Below are 19,271 nucleotides of genomic sequence, written 5' to 3' on the forward strand. Positions count from 1 at the left end.
TGACATCCTGGCAGATGGCTCAAAGGCTTCTCCCAGGGGCTTGATTTTCCTTTAGCAAGTGCTGTGGAGCTGTGGGTTGACTTTGCTTGGAAGGGTCTGCAGCCTCACACAACAGTGGCTAACATCAGTCTTCTGGGTCCAACTGTCCTTTGGTGGCTGTGGCTTATGGCAGAGCTGGAGAGAAGCTGTGAAGGGCTCTGACAGGGTTTTGCTGTCAAGGGTTTCCCTGAGACACAGTCACGGTTCCTAAATGAGCACTATTGGGTCTGCAGCCCAGTGCTCTGCTTCCAACACTCCTCCAGTAAGGGGGGCAAGTTCTGGGTTCAAATCTTTCCTCCCTACCCCTTACCCAGCCCAAATTGTTTGGCTTTCTAAGCCTCAGTTTCCCTATCTGATCAGTGGAGACTATACAGTCTTGTTATTACGGGTGACATACTGTGAGTGATGGAATGTACCTAGCACAGAGCCCACCATGGGCAGGAGAATCATCTTTGTCACTGGCTGACATACTCAAGCCACTGTTGAAAGGTGTAGAGTATGTAGAAGAGACTCTTTAGAATGTTTCACATTGTTTGCGGGGTATTGTTACCCCATCTTACAACCACTGCAGGCCATCACAGCTCTTCTGTGGTAGTTGGAGCGTGGGGGGGGGCAGAAGGATCACACCACACCACTACTGGTCTCCAAGGCCTTTATTGGGAAGGGGAGAATGTCTACATCAAATGATGGGCACTGTGCAAGGGATGTAACAGTCCCAAGGGGAGAGGAATACAGAGGAGGAGAGCCAGCCAGGGTGCGGTAAGGGTCCTCTCCTCCCCAGAAGGCACTGATGGGTGAGCACCCTGGAGCAGGGGGTGGGGCCTATACACACAGGGTTAGCAGAACACAGGCAGTCTCAAAGCTAAATACAACCAGCCTAGGTGAACAGCTCCTTGAGGCCACAGCTGCTCAGGGCTCCTCCGGACAAGAAGGAAAGGCCCCCAGAAGGCAGGCAGAGCTTGGGAGGAGCAGCCCAACCTTTCCTCTTAGTGTTTTGTGCAATTTAAACAACAACAAAATAAATATAACTTACACACTTCTTAAAGGGCACTAAAGTCTAGTCTGGGGAAAGCGGCTGCAGCAACCTTCGGAGGAGTGTGCAAAGCAGGGCTGACCACCAAGAAATCTGGTGGCCCAAGGGCAGGAGGGCTCCGTGGACCCTCACCTGCACATTGGTGCACGTAGCCTGCCCCATGTCCCATAGCCAGGACCTTGGGCGTCTCCACCATGACTGTGAACATGGTGTATCAGACGGCCAGAGGTTCTGGGAAATTCCATCTGAGCTCTATCCATCCCAGTGGGGCAGGGAGGAGAGGCTCTGGCAGGATGGAAGGGGGAGAATGGCTCGGGGGACACAGTGTGGGTGCTAACATGGTAAATACAAAAAACCCAATGAAGCGAAACACCCTTAGTAACAGAATAACCCTAGAGAGATGCCTCTCCACACCACTTTACAAAACATCCCAGTGCAAAGCACTGTCCAGCACTGTCCTAAGCTCTTGCTGACAGGTGTCACAGCACCTGAGCACATTTCTGTGATATTAAAGTGCTTGGTGAGTTATGTTCTCTTACATACATTGAACTGGTCCCTGGCAATTTTGTTCATAGCATAGTTTGCTTTAGAAGACATTTTTGCTGAGATAGCAGTGGAGGAGTTTGGGCCAGATCATCGCTACACTCTTGGAATTCATGATGCCCCTTCCCAGGGTACAGCTGATGTACAGACCACAGGGTCCTCTCAAGCCCTCCAGCAACTACAGCTGGACAGTCCCAGAGCTTGCTGCCCGGTTGCTACTGCCTCCCCCACTTCAGGCTGCCTCTCTCCCCAATCACGTGCTGTCACAAGGTCTGGGCTCACTGATGGGGGTGCAGGGTGGGGGGGGTGTGGCGTGACCTTTAGAAAGTCAGCCCACACAGGAGCCTCACCACCATCTGAACAGGAGCCAGGAAGTTTAAATGAGTTCCTTTTTTAAAATCTGTACTTATACATCCTCTCGGGTCCCACCTCCCGCCCCCACCAACTGTCACTCACCCACCAGCATGAAAGGGGAAACACATATGTCACATGGGCCAACAGTTCTTCTAGAAACTCCAGGGAGCTAGGGTAGGCGGCCAAGACGGCCACCCCTGCCCAAAGCTATCTTTCTAGGTGTGGACACGGTGGTCTACCCCATTTCCCTTGGTCTTCCCAAGCTGTGTCTGCTGGCCTGGCACCCAGAAGAGCATCTGTACATGTGACCCAGAGTATCTCAGTAATAGAGGAGGTGACAAGTCCAGAGGATAGCTCCAAATGGCAACAAAGCTGGGAGTTGTCTTTTAGCTGTCACACAAATCATATACTCTTTTCAGTCAGACAGGTCACTGGCCTCACAGTTGAGGTGGTGATTAACAATGGTCCCCCACGGCCCTTCAAGCAGCTCAGGGCTTCAGGAAGGAGGAGGCTCGGGACAGTCCTGGGTACCCCTATGAGCTCTGGGAACTACCCACACGACAGTGAGAAACATGGGTATAAGCCCTTCAAGTGGAAGAGCAAGAGACTTCAAGGGAAATTTATAAATTATTCCAGGAAGCTCAAATCTTGCTTCCCTAAGGCCTGGTACAGCCCGAATTGTTAAAGGTTCCCCTATGGAGGGACTCCAGGTATGGAGGCAGGGGTTCCTGGCTACCAACGATTTGAAGGGACAAGACAGTAGTCTCCTCTCCTCGGTATGGCAGGCTCTCAGAGCTGCTGCAGATCCCTGGAAGTTGGTATGGACCTTGAGTATTCTACCCAGCTCTGGACCGTTCCATAGCAGGGCAGATCTAGGGCTCTAGGATGTAGCATCATCCCTGGACGCTTAGCTTTGCAGAATGACCCCTCTGAATTCATGGGCAGTGGTCCCAGATAGAAGAGCAAAGTTCTTTAGAAACAGTCAAGCTGCTCCCCATACTCCTGGCTCCTAGCCTGGCCTGAATCCTAAGTGTTTAATACCAGCGAGGTGGGGCCTGATTTAGCATCTCTAGAAAGGGCACACAGTGCTCCTGGAAGCTGGGCCCTCTCACTGGAGAATTCTTTACTCATAAGCCACATGCAGATTCCTCAGAGGCTGTGTTCCCAACTCCCAGAAATCAGGACCCTGGCCTGGCTTCAGAGCCCATGGTGGGAGGCTCCAATGGGGCATTGTATACTGATGGCACCAGCCACCAGGGGGCAGCAGGTCTCCACGGGTAGCCAGTCTGGGCCTGAACTTTCTGGGGGGTCTTTCAGAGGGAGGCTCAATTTCTCAAGACCCTCGTGAGATCCCAGGGCCTCTTGGGCCCAGGCCAGCCCTAAGTGCAACTGACTGTGCGGGATGCAGGGCATAGCTTTGGGTAATTCTCTTCCAGAAGGCAGTTCTATTTAGAGAAAATTAGAAACGCCACCTCCAGGCCCTTGTGTAGGCAGGAAAGAGACTTAGAAAATGTCTTTTCTTCTCCTAAGTGTCCTGTAGTGCAGATGGGAGGCTCTGTTCTAGGTGGGCGCTCAGAGAGGAATGAAGAAGAGTTAGGGGAAGCCAGGGAGTGGGAGAGGCAGAGGTGGCAGGCAAGGTGGCGGTGGCCTCAGGTGAGTGGGCTGCCCTGGGACATTTCTGTCAGGATGTCGATGAGGTTGTTCAGCCCCGAGAGGTAGCCATCCTCCCGGTTCCCCTCCTGCCAGGGGACGTCGTGTTGTAGGGTCTGGCCTTCCGGTAGGGGTGTAGTTTTCCCGAAGTCAATCATCCACACCTTGGCTTGCTCCTTCTTGTCATGGATGAAAAGGAGTGAGCTGCCAATGACCTGGAGGGAAGTGGGCCTATGAGGAAGGGGGCAGGAAGCAGGGCCAGGCCCAGGCCGGGGCAGGGCTGGGAGGAGGGGAGGTAAATGGACACAACAGGCCCAGGAGGAGGGAGAGGGGCAGAGCCTGGAGATTAGGGCTAGGAGACACAGCTAGGTACTTAGGTATTGGAGAGGCTACGAAAAGCCAGGGGCTACATGATCCTGAGGGAGGCTTGGGTCAGCAATTTCACTTCCGACTGGAACTGGAGGTGATGGTGAGGGGTGTCAGTCAAGCAGGCGGGGCATGCCTGTCAGTCTGAAGGCTCAGTACCCTACCTCATGACACTTGAAGAAGGGAGAGATTTCCAGAGTTTCTCGAATGGCCTTCAGCCGGTCCCGGTAGGCGATCTGAGGACAGAGATGGTCAGGGTTTCACATACTTTGTCTGTGTGCAGGGGTGGGGTCATGGTATCAGATCCATGTAGTTCATCTGAGTCACCGAATTATAAGCAGCAGAGACCTTGGACTCATCACTTACTCCAACCTCACTTACCCCAGCTGAGCTCAGAGTTATACCTTTCCCAGAGGCCTATGTGTCCCCTCAACCTCCTCCATGAGGGGGCAGACTCTCCCAGCATGCCAACCATCAAAGTCAGAGCCCAGAACTGGTTGCCATGGTAACTTCTTGACCATAAAGTGCTGTGTCCCTAACTAAAGACAGGGTAAGGGGAAAACCACAGTATCTCTACATGAGTCCCCTCTACAGAGCCTTACAGATCTTCCTGTGTTAGCAACGGGGTATCTGATTATTCCCAAGGACTAGCTCTGGGAGTCTCATCACCCATGAGTATGGGGTCATCAGGGAAGCCCATATTACAGGGTTCCCGTAGTGACACAGGGTCCCTAGCAACAGCGATCAACCCTTCTTAGAAATGCAGTTGGTGGCATGACTCTTGAGGGTCTGAAATGATCCAGACAGGCTCCCAGGCACCAGAGGACTAGTACTGCGGACCTGCTGTGTGCATTCCAGCCTTACAGGTCTGGGCCTGCTTAGGTGTAACCCCTAGCTCTGTCTTTCTCTATGTGTGTTCTTGACCTTTCAAGTCTCCTTGTCTGTCAAATGGAGATGAGAATGTCTGCTTGCTTGTCCTCACCTCAGGACAAGGGGGATGTGATGAACACTCACTATAGCACTCGGCCAGCGGCAGTACTCTATACAGAACTCCTGCCAGGGAAGGGCAGTGTGCTGGGACAGAGTGACTGACAGCTCAGGAGATGAGCCAGTGTTCCCAAGCTTCTCTGAGAACCCATGGATTCTGGGGGCAGCCAGGTCACCTTCACACAGAAGTCTGGGGCTACAGTTTCATCATCAATCCTGACTTAGCTAGGTTGGAGAAGGGATGGTCCCCTGACCCCAAACCCTGACTCACCAGGATGTTCTGGTTTCCTTTAGTGAATTCTCTGAAGGCCTCAGTGACCTGTTCCCTCGTTTTGGTCTTCTTGAAGTCACGGTTCACAGAGCCATCTTCCTTCTGCAGAGGGAGGCACCCAGAGGAGTCAGCAGAGGGCCCATGGGATGGACTGCTCACGATCATGACCCTCACGCTGCTCTGTGGAGGTGGTCAGGTGCCCAGGGATGGTGCAGGAAGGCAGGTACAACAAGGCCATTGTCACCTGGTGCAGGAGAACCTGTCCTGGGCCCCAACAGAGGAATTCACAGAGTGGCCCTAGACCCCTGGCCACACACTGCTTTAGGAAGTCCTGGTGGTGTGAGGGTGTCTGAGACAGCAATGTGTGTTAGCAGCCATCTGGATGATCAGGCTAACTATCACCCTATCATAGGCTTGTGTTCAAGTGACCCTCATTTTATAGTGACCCAAAGCATGAGAGCCACAATGCTGGTACTTAGTTTTTTTTTTTTTTTTTTTTTTTTTTTTTTCCCCAAGATTTATTTGTTTATTAGGTATACAGAGTTCTGCCTGCATTATGCCTGAATACCAGAAGAGGGCACCACATCTCATTATAGATGGTTGTGAGCCACCATGTGGTTTCTGGGAATTGAACTCAGGACCTCTAGAAGTGTTCTTAACCTTTGAGCCACTTCTCCAGCCCCAATGCTGGCAATTTTTATGATTTGGCAAACAGAAGCGATAAAGTGTCTCTAAGGGAAAAGGTATAAAAGAAGTGTGTGTGTGTGTGCGTGTGTGTGTGCATATGTCATACATTCTCATACATGTATGTGCACAATTTCATATTGGTTCTCTAGATTCCAGACATTTGGTTTGGGTCTTGTAATGCGCTGCAGGGGATACTATGCAGATCCCCCAAGTCTGTGGTGTAAGCCTGTGTCTCTCATCCACTCCCTCATCCACCATCTCCATGTTCTGAGCTCAGTACTCCTGTTCAGGCTGTCCTGGGCAAGCACACAGAGCTCTGTTCTCTTGAGACACTCGGGTTGGAAGGGTGGGTCCGGCAGGAACCCTGGCCCTTGCACCTGTCCACCTCCAGTCTGAAACAGGTGACAGCTATAACTTCAGGAAGGCTTGCTGCAGGGAAACAGCAAGCAGCTGGGTCGGAGGGAGCAGTGAATGGGAGCCTTCCTTGTAGGGCCTCCCTGCTAACTGGGACAAGGAAGGGCAAATGGTGGTGCATGCAGTTAGCCTCCCTCGGCCGGTGGATGCTGTCGGCTATACGAAACTGCGGCCAGGAGCACATCTTGCCTGGGTGAACGGTGCCAGGGCATGCTGTTCAGACAGACCACAAATGGAGAGGACGTGTATATATAAATTGCATCCAGTCTGAGAGCTGGATACTTCCAAGAAAGAAGGTTGCTTTCAGAAGAGAAGGAAGGACAAATGATTTTCTCACTCCCTAAGCTCTAGAAGCCAGTGAGACCCTGGTGATCTCAGGAACGCACATCTCCACATTATATGAGAGAAGGCTACAGCAGCAAGCTACCCAACTCTGACTCCATACTGGAGAGGGGCCAGGCAGACCTTGCCTGGGGAGAAAAAGGGAGGACCAGGGCCCTTGGAGGGACAGTCAAGTCACCTGCCCTGAAAGCATGGCCACCTGAGACATGGGGAGCCTGTATTCCCTCTCCCTGCTTCTAGCTAGGTCTTGCATGTCTAGTAGTTAGGGACATGGAATGGGATACGAGCTCCTTTTCAGGGCACCCAAGAGGAAGGGATGGACGATGAGGTTTCCAAGGCCATCCCAGGTAGCCACACACCTCTCCTTACTGGCAGTGAGCCCACACCTTTCCTGTGGCAGGCATCCAAGCTGGCGCCTATGTGGGGTCCTCTGTACAGCCCTACAAATAAGCCACCTCCACTTCAAGGTCTGCCACCTGCATCTTCAGCTGCAGAATGGGCAAACACCTCTGAGGCTGGCTGTCCATACTTAGGCCTGTAGAGGTGAGACTTACAGACTCCAGCATCCCAAGTCCCTGGTCACCACTGACAATCATGATCCTCAGCATCCTCAGGCCACACCTCACAGGTCTCACCTTAATGCCCTCGATCCTGAAGCCCAGGGTAGCTGTGGAACTGATGGTTTCTCGCCACTGCATGTAACGTGGCTTGGTCACAGCTCGCTGAGCTTTCTCCTCCTCAGTCGGGGCCTCGGGGTCTACTTCAACCATCTTCTGATACATGTCCTTCCGCAAGCTAGGCTTCTTCCGGGCCTTGGTGAGTTCTTCCTCCAGGTATGTCCTGCATGGGAGATGAAGGGCATGAGTCCTAGGGCTGGGTTACAGCTCCCTGGTGAATGAAGACCCTGAGCTGGCTGTGCCTGGTTCCAGGACAATGGTTAACATAGCAACATCTAAGATGAGGCATATTCAATGGGAGATCCATGCACTGTTTGAGCTCATTTGAGAGACAGAGCATCCCCAGTGCTCCCAGAGCACCTTGATGCTGGCACTGTGAAGGCCTGATAAACTTAGGAGCCCCCTCTAAGGGACTTTTTCTAGGGTCAGCAGAAGGCAGGTGTAAGGACAGTGCTCAATGTGTGGAAAAGAGACAGAAGGTGGGTTCCTCTTGGAACTCTGATGTGCCCTGGCAACCTGGAGAGCATATTCTGTCCTTCCAACCTTTCTCCCTGTCCCCTTCAGCCTGCGGCTGGGTGGCATCTCTGGCTTTTTGCAGCAGAGTTCATCAAAGCACAAAGGGCAGCATAAGTGGGATCTGAGTGACCTGTGCTGGAGAGGGATCCGAGTGACCTGTGCTGCAGTGGGATCCGAGTGACCTATGCTGGAGAGGGCTGCTCAGGGCTCCATAGCCCAGTTGTGTCTCAGAGATAAAACTGATCCCAGGAAGACTAAGAGAATATGAATTGCCTTATGTGCTTCCCTTTGCTGTAAGAGGAGTCTGCAGGCTAAATGGGTAAGGACACTAAGCTCCTGGGGGACGTGACAGGCAGAGACAGGCCAGGCTCAGAGCTGTCTGGAGTGGAGTCCTCAGTTCAGAACTCGAGGACCCATCCAGATCTTAGCACTACCCTCACAAACTCTCACCATCACCTCCAACTAGAAAGATGACTCACTCCAGCCCTCTCCCCTGCAACAGCCTTCCCAGCTGTGTGCACGCTGCCCGGGCCCTCATGAGGCAGCGCGGTCAGCAGTCAGCTGCAGGATGGGGAAGTGGGCCCCTTGCGCCCTGCGTGGGTGTGAGCTGCCTCAGAGGCACCCTCCCTTCCCCCTGACCACTCTTCTTTCCTGCCCCCCAGGCACTGTCCCAATGTGCCTCTCCACATTTTCCCAGAATGCCAGTCTGGGTTTCAGAACAGACGGAAATGATTTCAGAAACCCCTGCACCCATTAGTATTTACACAGAAAGAGAGAACTCCCAATTCCCTGGGATGTGCGTGTGTAAACGGGTCCTGGTTTCTGGGAAGACTGTAAGGGGAGTGCATTAGCTCAGGTTGGGTTCTTGCATGCATATACATCCCATGTGCCATGGACACTCACACTCATACACGCTCATGCACACAGCACACTACCGTGTAGGCAGACACCGAGTTATCAGTGGACCTGTGTACCGTGGGGAAGGAACTCATGCCTAAAACCCCTGAGAGTGCAATGCAGGCCTGCAGGGCAGGCAGGAGCCACACTTGTGCCAAGAGTTCTCAGCATCTCCTTAAACATGGACCTTTCTTCAAAGGGGCCCCCACAGCTCCATTTGACAGGCAGAGTCAAATGCTCCTCAGGCATGGACAGGGGCTTGGAAGGGATGTTCCCAACAGCTACTAGCTGGGTAAAAGGTCTATTAGAGGAACCATTGGTCCCTCTCACTGCCTGCTGCAGAGGCAATGCCTGAGCATGGAGAGCAGAGACCTGCTCATCAACTTCTGGAGCCCAGAGAACAGATCCACAGAGACCTGTTCCCTGATGGCCAGAATCTGGGAAAGAGGCTGACTCAAGATAAAGAAAGGGAGGTGGCCAGACCATGGGAGACCAACAGATGTCAGGGACAAGGCGAGAACAGCTTCTCCAGGGCCCAGGGGCTGGACCCAGCCCAGTCCTAGGTCAGAATGACAAAGATTCAACCACAGTGACTGGGTTGCCTATGAGCAGTGTGAGCACCCTCTAACTTGGAGCCAGGTCCCTAGAAACACCCTGGTTTAAGATGCCTCCAGGGTCCACACGACTTCCTCAGTACCCCCAGCTATAATCCACCATGACTAAGCCTGGCTCTGCTGACAGGCCTTCCCACTATTTTGTAAGCCTCTGCCTCATGCCCTGAAACCTAGTGTTTGACGAGGACCTGTGTCCTAGCCTCTTTCTGAAGCAAGGACAGGCCATGCTCTGTTGACAACCACAGACTGCTTATCTGAGTGCATGCACAGAGGGCTATGTTTCTGAGCTACTGCATTTTGGAGAGGACTAGCCTGCCGCTCCAGGGAGCCCTGTGGAAACTGGACTGCTGGCATATCCATGGAAGACAGAGCACAGTTGGAGTCCTGGTGTGCAGTCCATAGACCTGGGCACATCTGTGCTGCCGCTATCAGGAAGGGATCCCTGGCGATCCCTGATCAAATGATAGCATGGCCTACCCTCCCAGTGTGGCTGGCTGTGGGACACACTAGGACAGTGTGGCTGAGGTATTTAGTACTGTGCTCAGAGCACAGAAGGCTCTTAGGGTCTGTGTGTGGGAAAGGTAGAGCTGGGGTGAGTGATGTTTCTGGAGAGTCCTGGCCCATTCCTTAGCCCCATGCAGGATGGGGTTAACTGAGCCCCTTTGGGTGGAAGAGCTCTGAGGTACAAAGAGAGAGAGGCTACTGGGCTAGGAGACAAAGAAAGCTTGGGGGTATGGGTACCCTGTCCCTGCAGTTCCCCAGGGAGCAGTCAGCCACACAAGTCAGGAGGTCCAGGCAGGGCTGACTTTCAGGTGTAGTTGTACATGTCTAGGCACCTGGAGGACTGCCTTGTGGGACTGCGCATGTGCCTACCTCCCTCTCCTGTAGGCAGACTGAGCCCTGGTCTTCCCACGTTGGAAGGAAGGTCAGGGCCTCTGTTTGAGTGGACATATTCCAGTGCATTGTGGAAAGAAGTTTCTGGAGACAGGAATAAAACAGCCAGAGAGCTGAGGCTGTGTGGTGGCTTCAAGGACATTCTGCTTTCTCCCTCACCTGCCCTAGCTCCCTGTGGGCCAAGACACCGGGGGGCTTTGGAATGCAGGAGGTAGCTAGTGATAGGAAGAACTAACAGCAGGGCTTGGATTTCTCCATGACCCCATCCCTACACTAGAGACAAAGGAAAGGGATATGTCTTGGTCAGCTGGCAGGGGCTGATCTTAGGACAGAACTCCAGGAGGAATGAGAAGAAAGGAGTTGTGATTGCCTTAATCAGAGCGCACCGAGCTCTCCCTTCTTCCTTCTCGGTATCTTCGTGTAAGAAACAACATCTGGTGGGCTGGGGAGGTAGATCAGAGGGTAAAGTGCTTGCCACACAAGCCCGAGGACCTGGGTTCGATCCCTAGAACCCACATAAAAGGTAAGGCATTGGGGCATGCACTTATCCCAGTGCTCGGCAGATGGAGGGGGGGGGGAAGCCCACCTGATCAGAGAGGTCTTAGAAAAGAGGCTGGCCAGTTCCTGAGGAACAAGACCCAGGGCTGACCTCTAGCCTCCACAGGCACATGTGTAGACCAAAGCACACGCATACGCAGCCACCCCAGATCAGATGAACTATTCAAATCAGATACGGGCTTCAGCTCTGAACTCAGTCCACTGTCCAGCATGGGTATCTGCAGCCAAAATCAGGCTCTCTGGGGTGGACATGCAGTACTGGAAACCTCAGAGGCTGGCAGCCTGGAGGCAGGGAGGAGGGCTTTATGGCCCTCCAGGCTCTGGAGCTCTCTGCAAGGTGTGGAGTCACTTCAGGCCCACCTGCCACCTGCCACAGGGGCCTCTGCAGCTCCCAGACTCCATCTATAGTTGCACCCTAGTGGCAGGTCCTTTTGCTTCTTCTTTTTTGAAACCAGCATGTATTACACACTTGCTCTGTGGTCTCTCTCTCCGTTCCTGTCTCCACTGAGGCTCACTGACCAGGAGATCATTGCTTGCTTCCTCCCTGCTGGGCACTCACCTTCAGGAGCAGCCCTCCCCCCAACTAGTGTGCAGCTCTTCTGCCTGGTCCCCAAGAGGCTCAGCACCCCGCCAGGGCCCCTGCCTTGTCTTCTCTAGATCACAGGGCAGAGCCAGCACCCCGTGTCCTCGGCATAGCCAGGCATGATCGGGAGGAGCATACGCAGTAAGGAGTAGGGCTCACCTGATGCCCATCTTGCAATCCATCACGCAGGGTGAATCGAAGTCAGCCAGCAGGTCATCCATCTGGTTGTAGCGTTCCCCGTCCTTCACCACGTCCCCATGGTAGGCTGGCACGAAGGGTCTCAACACATCAACCATGAGCCGGTCCAAGCATCGCTGCTCAGACTCACAGTGCTTCTTTAGGATGCGGCCATTGGCAGCTGCCTTGAAGCTCCCTGCAGAGTAAGGAGGAGGAGGGGGTCTCTAGCCGCAGCGGAAGCCAGGGGTATCTGGGACCCCTCCCCACCCTCACCCCTGTCTCTTCCAACAACCCCTTGGAAGCTGCATCAGAACCGTCCCCCTCCTGCTGCAAGACACAACCCTGGCCAAGCTGAGGGCTGAAGGTGTGGCCATTTATAGACAAGTAACTTAAGGCAAATGGCTACAAATCCTGGTCACCCATTCACTGACTGCAACCCTGGCTGCTCTTCTCTGCCTCCTCTGACTCCAAGCTCCTCACAACCAAAGTTATCAACAGGACAGTGCAGAGTTCTACCCACTCCTCAGTATTACTATGAGCAACTCACCCCGATCCCAGCCCTACTTCTTAACCAAGCAGGTGCCCCTGAGTCTTAGGAGAAGAATCTCAGTGCCTAGAGAGGGGACAGAGTGGGCACGGGCCTTCTGGTCAGTGTCCCTTCAGAGCCACACCCTCAAGGAGTATTAACAAAGGGTGTTCATCTATATCTTGGTCTAAGCCTGTGTTGGCCTGAAAAGAACCTGCAGGCCCATGAAATCATGAGGGTCAAGTCCATGGGTGCCTATGAGGTTTCCCCAGAGGACAAAAAAACATGTTAAAGGGCACCATATGGGGCCAAGCTGACTGCCAGCACTTTGGTGTCTACGGGGTGACTTGGCTGCATCTCCCACCAATTCTCCCATGGCCTCTTAGCCGTGCCCAGGCCATTGCAGAGTCCTTCCAGGTGAGGCTGTATCTCCACTGGCACTGTAGCCCCTAGAACACGGTGATGCAGGCTTACACCGTGGCTGCTCACTGAGAGGTTTAGCTTTGCCTCTCTGTCCAGGATTGCAAAGGGTAAACAAGTTACAAAGAACTGATCTGGAACTGTGTTAGTGAGTGAAACTAGATGGAGTTGGGAAACAAAGCGAAGAATTAGGACAGGATAGGTGGGATGGATATACTCTTGGGGCAGAGTGGCAAGATCTTTGGAAAGATCAACTGTCTGCAGGCACTTAGAAGGCAACGCAAAGGCCACACCTTCTGCCAGGGTCTGTTCTAGGGCTGCCGCCTCCTGGAGCACCAGGCACCAGCCTCCCCTCCCTCAGCCTCCACCACCTCCCTAGGAGAGCCGCGTCCACTACCTGCATGTCCTGCCAGCTGGATCCAGGGGTACTTCTTCTTGAAGGACATGACAAAGGGGGACCACTGCACCATGTTCTTTATCTTCCTCCATGACTTGCTCTGGAAAAGCCACAAGCAGAGTGCTCTGAGTGACAGACACAACCACTGTGTTCTGATCAGAAGGGATTTAAAGCGAGGTAACTCAATGCCCAGGGCCACATACCTCAGGTGCCCATAGGTGAGTTCCAAACACCTTGTTGGCTACGTAGCAGGCACAAGTAGCTTTGCCACAGTTTACAAACAGACTGAACAAGGAGCTCAAGGGATTTCTTAGGGGATGTTCAGAAGTAGGTGAAGGAGGCAAGCAAAGCTCTTCCAGTCCAGGGCTCTTTAACCCAGACTCTTCCTCAGAGGGGGACAATTAAACTCATATTGCTCCTTTCATGTGCCCACTGCCCCAGAACCTTGGCTTCTTCATCTGTCCAGTGAGGGGCAGACAGCTGGTCCATCAGGTTCTTGGGACTCATGGGTACTAGGGCTCTGGGAAATGACCTTCTTGTACCAAAAGCAGTGCTCTCAGAACAGAGGGGTCCCTGTCACTCAGCAGCAAGGTGTTGCTGTGTATCTTATCTGTAGATGCTATGGTGAAGAGCATTAATGAAGAAGCACTCCCCGGAGGGGCTGTTCATAGGTGACTGCCGAGTACCAGGTGAGGTGGTGGGCATCTGATGACCCATCAGTTCAGGAGGCTGAGTTAGGAGGGGTCACACAGCCCAAAAGCTCCAGTCTAGACTAGATGACAAGATGAGACTCCCCCATCTCAATGAGTGTGCGCATACGCGCGCGCGACACACACACACACACACACACACACACACACACACACACACACACACACACACACACACACACACACACACACACACACACACACACACACACACACACACACACACACACACACACACACACCCCAAATCACCTTCTAGGAAAGCAAGGGCCTGGAGGTTGCCCAGCTGAGGACAGACAATGACAGCCAGATTTGTCACAACTGGAACCAGCTGGCTGGCATGGAGCCTTGAGACAGTGGGAGGTTAGCGTGTGCAGGAGGTGACCATGAGCAGGTAAGTGTGAACAGAAAATCGAACCCCCAAGTTCCGGGGGCTCCAGAGTTTCCACATTTGAGCTGAGGAGACCAGCAGACTTCCACCGGTTTTGCCTTTCCCACACAGCCTCCATCAGTAAGCACCATGAACAAGGACCCCATGGCCAAGGCCATGCAGGCTGGCGAATATTCCACTTGGAAGGAAGGAGTGTTGTGCATTTGCCCCAGAGACCCTGACACTCTGCTGGTGGAGGACACCGGGTTTCCCCTGTGTTTTTAAGCAGCAGCTGTGCTGACAGCATCAGGAATGGCGTCTCCATGGCTGGGGCCAGGCAAGGGAAGAGGCTGCAGGAAGTCTGTACCACCCTTCTTGCTTGTAGGAGTAGGGACAGACGATAGGGCAGGACACAGAGACTCAGGACCTCATGGCCATCTGGGAAGCACAGCACCCCTTCAGCAGCCTGGTCCACTCCCAGGAGAAGCAGCTCACCAGGGCTGGGTGCGGGGCAGCCTTCTCTGCAAGCACTTTAGTGTAGGAAGCTGGGGAACCAGGAGAAAGGTTCCAGGCCTCTTCTCCCAGCTACGACAGTTGACACGGGAGGAAAGGAAAGCACCTACAACCCAGATGAATTCCATCAAGAGATGAACTCAGACTGCCAACCCAGGCTTTGACCTTCCCAAGTGGCTTCAGATACCTCTCCCTGACCTGAGTGGGAGAGTGTTTCCCAGGTCTGTTCCTTTGTCACCTCCTAATCACCACAGCATCTACACAGCCTCCACGGACCTTCCCTGAGTGGCTTTAAAAGTTCTAAAGCATGACAGGTCCTTCTGGCCTCTATCGGCATCAGGTCCTCCCATGTGACTCTGAGGAAGCTGGCTGGCTGAGTGGCATGTCACTGCCTTGCTCACTGGCCTGAGTCAGCCTCCTGGATGATGAGCCCAATGGTGAAGGGGACCCACTGCCAGCTACCATGGCTTCTGTCACACACACTCACTGCCCCGCCCACCCAGTGGCAGATGGCAGAACTCAAGTCAGTAGTCATGCAAACACAGACACCAGCCCCAGCCAGCACAGCGCTTGCTTGCCGTGTGGGTGCTTGTGACAGGCTGGGGTCCTGTGGCCTTGTGCTGACCTTCACAAAGCCTGGTGGTGGCAGGAACATTTTTATCTGTCTTACAGACGAAACACCCCAGTTCAGCAAGTCATTTCCCCTAGTGCGGCAGTTCTCAACCTGTAGGTCATGACCCCTTTGGGGGTCAAATGACCCTTTCACAAGGGTTGCTTAAGACCATTCTACATATCAGATGTTTACATTATGACTTGTAACAGTAGAAAAATTACAGTTATGAAGTAGCAACAAAAATAATTTTATGGTTGGGGGTCACCACAGCATGAGGAACTGGATTAAAGTAAAGGGTCACAGCATTGGGAAGGTTGAGAAACACTGCCCTATAATCCATTCTCTCCCTTGCTGGTAGGAATCAGGTCACACTGAGAACCTGCAAACCATCTTCTGTGCCTGTCTACAGTGAGGGCCCCTTCCATGGGTGCTCCTGACATGGCTTTTGACAGCTAGCATTGCAGATAGGAGACAAACTCAAAGGCAGAGATTCTGGTTGCCTCCTTAGTGGACGAGCCCAGAGCCTTTGTGACATGCCTCTAGTTGCCACCAAACCTTGGTGACATCCTGTTCTGGGGCTGGTACACTTCCAGCACAGTCCACCAAGTGACATAAAGTTTACGCTCTGCTGGGTGGGATCAGAGCTGACGTGAGCTTGCAGGCTACGGAAGGATTTGTGGATGGACAATGTGCACCGGCGCTCATTGTGGACAGTGAGGACAATGCCACAAACAAAGCTGGTGCGTCCACCAAGAAGAGAGAAGACACAGGGACTTCTGGGGACCCAGGGCTTCCACTCTTATTTCATGGCAAGTGCTTTAACCAACTAAATCACAGGCATGAAGCCTTCGGGTAATTCCTTAAGCGACCTGAACTGAACCAGTCCTTGGATTGTTGTCCTCTTGATCAGATCAGCCCTGGCTAGGCCTTGCTCTGTATCCACACACCAGGTTGGGGAATGCAGTATTTATTTATTTATTTATTTATTTATTTATTTATTTTTGGATTTTTCAAAACAGTTTTTCTGTGTAGCTTTGTAGACCAGGCTGGCTTCGAACTCAGAGATTCGCCTGCCTCTGCCTCCCGAGTGCTGGGATTAAAGGTGAGATGCATGAGAACAGTTGGAAGCCTCTGAGACTTGAAATTGCTGAATCAACGGAAGTTACTCTGGGCAGCTTCGCAGCTTGCACCTAGCCCGAAGCTGGGAAAATATCCAGAGAATGTAAAGAGGCATTTGTGATGGGGAGAAAAACAAGCAAACAAACACCCTCCTAAAACAAAAGAAACACAACACAACCTCAGCCCTCTTCACACCTGGACTGTGGGGGATGTCACAGGAGGGGGAGGGGGAGGAGAGGGGGAGGAGAGGGGGAAGAGAGGGGGAGGGAGAGAGAGACAGCGTGAGCATAAGTGGGCAGCAGCAAATGTTACCAGCAGGGCAGGGTAGGGCAGTTCCACACCGTGCTGGGCTTAGATCACTGTGAGGAGAGGGGCGGCCACAGCCTGACCCACACTTGCCTTTCTCCTCTTCCTCATGGCCTCTGCCTCATGAGCAACTTGGGCTTCTATTTCCAGAACACAAAGCCACCTTGCGTCTTGCCACCCCCTACTCTGGCACCTTTTTCTTTCGGTAGAGATGACCCACTGTACTGAGGGCCTTGGCTGGGCCGACAGGCGGAAGCCTGGGTAGGGTCTGGCTCTGTGTGTTTGTGTAGGCTTCTGGAGAGGTGGACAGTCCCTGGGCATGCCTCCCTCTGGCTGCCTCTCCCTTTGGGTGTCTGCAGACATGCTATGGGATGTAATGTCTTATACGAAAAGGAAGGAACTGTCTCTAAGAGTGGCCAGCGACTTTTGAAAAGCAGTCAGAAAATGAATGGTAGAGTCAGGGGTGAGAGGAGGCATGGGGCTCTTAGCACTGGCTGTGGGGATGTGGGGCCTCTGGCCTATTTCCTTCAAAGTAGCTATCAGCAAGGGCCGGGCACAAGATGGAAATGAAGGGTCCCTTGTCCAACATGAGGTAGGAATGTCCAAGCAGGGAGGGCAGTGGAATATGACCTTTTCAAGGCCAGGGAGACGTGGGCTCTGCTGCATGGCTCCCCAGGGCTGTCAGGAGCCTCAGCCTCTTAGCCAACCCCTGGCTATTGCAGAGACACAGACCTCCTGGAGACAGCCACAGCTGTCCCAGCTGGATCCTTGACCTCCTGTCTGCACTCCTTCCAGTACCTGCTTGATGAGTCCTTTGCCAGGTTCGGGAAGAGCTGAAGTGAGAAGCTGTCTCCCACCATCTTGTCTATTGTCTAAATGTTGCCTACCCCCTACAGTGCTGGACTGTACACACAGGCGGGGCATGGAGCCGAGAGCCATCCAGCCTTAGAGTGGGGAGGACCCTCTATTCTTCCAGGCCCCACTGCCCTTGGATGGACACATGGAGACCTCAGTGTCCCCATCTGTAACTGGGCACCCCTGTGGTCCCATGGAGTCCCTAGTGATACAGACACCCCCGCCCCATCTTGCCACGTGCTCTGCTCAGCACATGGCCAAGTCCAGGCCAGCCATAAGGATTCACTTTGTCCTGACTTCTGATCCTTTTTGTTTGTTTTGTTTTTCCTCCAAGACACAGTGTGCTGGCAGTAATCCACCAGGAGCTTCCAAAGGGCCAGCGGGCAAGTGGGGTGGCCATGAGGTGAGCTGATGCGTGATTGATGGTTTATGGATCCCCACACCCGGGCCCCCAGTGCTAGACCCAAACCACCCAGTGTCTCCATCCTGCTTCTATCCAGAGCAGTGGGTCTCCATCTTCTTATGCTGTGACTCTTTAATGCAGTTCCTCATGCTGTGGTGAACCAACCCCCCCAACCATAAAATGATGTTCATTGCTGCTTCACAACTGTAACTTTGCTACTGTTATGAATCATAATATAAATATCTGATATTCAGGATGGTCTTGGGCAACCTCTGTGGAAGGGTGGTTTGACCCCCTCACCAAGGGGTCGTGACCTATAGGTTGAGAACCACTGGTCTAGAGGCTCTATGAAGCTGGATCCCCAAATGATCGGCATCACCTAAGGGGGGCTGTATTTTGTGGCTCCATAAGGAGGTTAGACTCTTTGGGAAAGCCCCTTCCCAGCTGACCTGGTGCTCTAGCCTGCTACTTTCCCTCCCAACAGTCCTCTTTTTATTTCAATAGTTGGGTAACTCGGCTTTTATTTTTAGACACTTTTAAAGGAGATTATTTTCCCTCTTTTAGGGTACAAGAGATGACGGTGAAATATCTAAAATATCACTGCACCTTGAGTCTCCTAAAATCCTGTCAGACTAATGCTTGACGGTACACGCATGAGACAGGTGTGTGCATGCAGGGAAATCACGTGGCGTTGCCAGGTACAGCACTGACATCACTGGAACCCCCACAGCACTGACATAGTTATTTCCATTTTGCCCGGGGGCACTGCAGCTTCCAGTTCTTTGCCATTTAATTCTGAAGGTTTTGTTTCAGCCAACAGGATGCCCAGGCCCCCCTTGTCTCTCTCCTGGTTATAAAACAGCCTCACATAAGACAGCGAGCACTTTGTCACTTTGTCACAAGACTGACCTTTCAGATGGGGGAGCCCTGAAGAGACCTGCCCTCCCCTCCCTCTGAGACCGAGGCTTTTCCCAGAATGTCCTGGCCGACACACACTTTTGGAAGGCACATTTGACAAAGAGCAGACGGGGAAGGGCTCATTCTGTATTAGACCTTCTGCTCTGCTCTTGCAGAAGTCAGAGACAAACTCATTGAATTCTCCATGTTTGGGAAAAATGCCTTTTCCCCCTTTCTCTTTCTTTTGGTCTTTCCATAAACGCAGCTAGGGTTTCCCTAGTGATTGGTGCCCGCCCTCTCTGGGGAAAAGCCTGGTGCTTCTCCTAGGCCTGGTGGCCAACTTTGTTCATTGTGATCTCCTGGCAGAGGCCCCAGAAGGGTGGTGGGGTGCAGGCCCAGGCAGGTAGGGCACTCAATGGCCCTTCCTGGAGCCTGCTTAGAAACCGTGTCACAAAGGCCAGTGCGCTGTGCTCCAAGAGGACGGAAGATTTGAGAAAGAAGGCCTCGGGTGTGGGTAAGACAGGTAACTCCGGCTAAAAA

General features: G+C 53.0%; 1 protein-coding gene across 1 annotated transcript in view; it reads right to left on the reverse strand.

Moving 5' to 3' along the window:
- Positions 1–674: 674 nt before the first annotated feature.
- The window catches only part of Itpkb (inositol-trisphosphate 3-kinase B), a 90,352-nt gene continuing 71,755 nt past the window's right edge, over positions 675–19,271 (reverse strand). Inside the window, exons 3-8 of the mRNA XM_027418844.2 lie at positions 12,946–13,045; positions 11,585–11,798; positions 7,322–7,526; positions 5,244–5,345; positions 4,150–4,221; positions 675–3,834 (exon numbers count right to left, since the gene is read on the reverse strand). Coding sequence (XP_027274645.1) covers positions 3,619–3,834; positions 4,150–4,221; positions 5,244–5,345; positions 7,322–7,526; positions 11,585–11,798; positions 12,946–13,045 — 909 coding nt within the window. The 3' untranslated portion in view covers positions 675–3,618. The remainder of the gene's footprint in view (positions 3,835–4,149; positions 4,222–5,243; positions 5,346–7,321; positions 7,527–11,584; positions 11,799–12,945; positions 13,046–19,271) is intronic.

The sequence above is a fragment of the Cricetulus griseus genome, chromosome 5 (assembly GCF_003668045.3).
Source record: "Cricetulus griseus strain 17A/GY chromosome 5, alternate assembly CriGri-PICRH-1.0, whole genome shotgun sequence".
Lineage (NCBI taxonomy): Eukaryota > Metazoa > Chordata > Mammalia > Rodentia > Cricetidae > Cricetulus > Cricetulus griseus.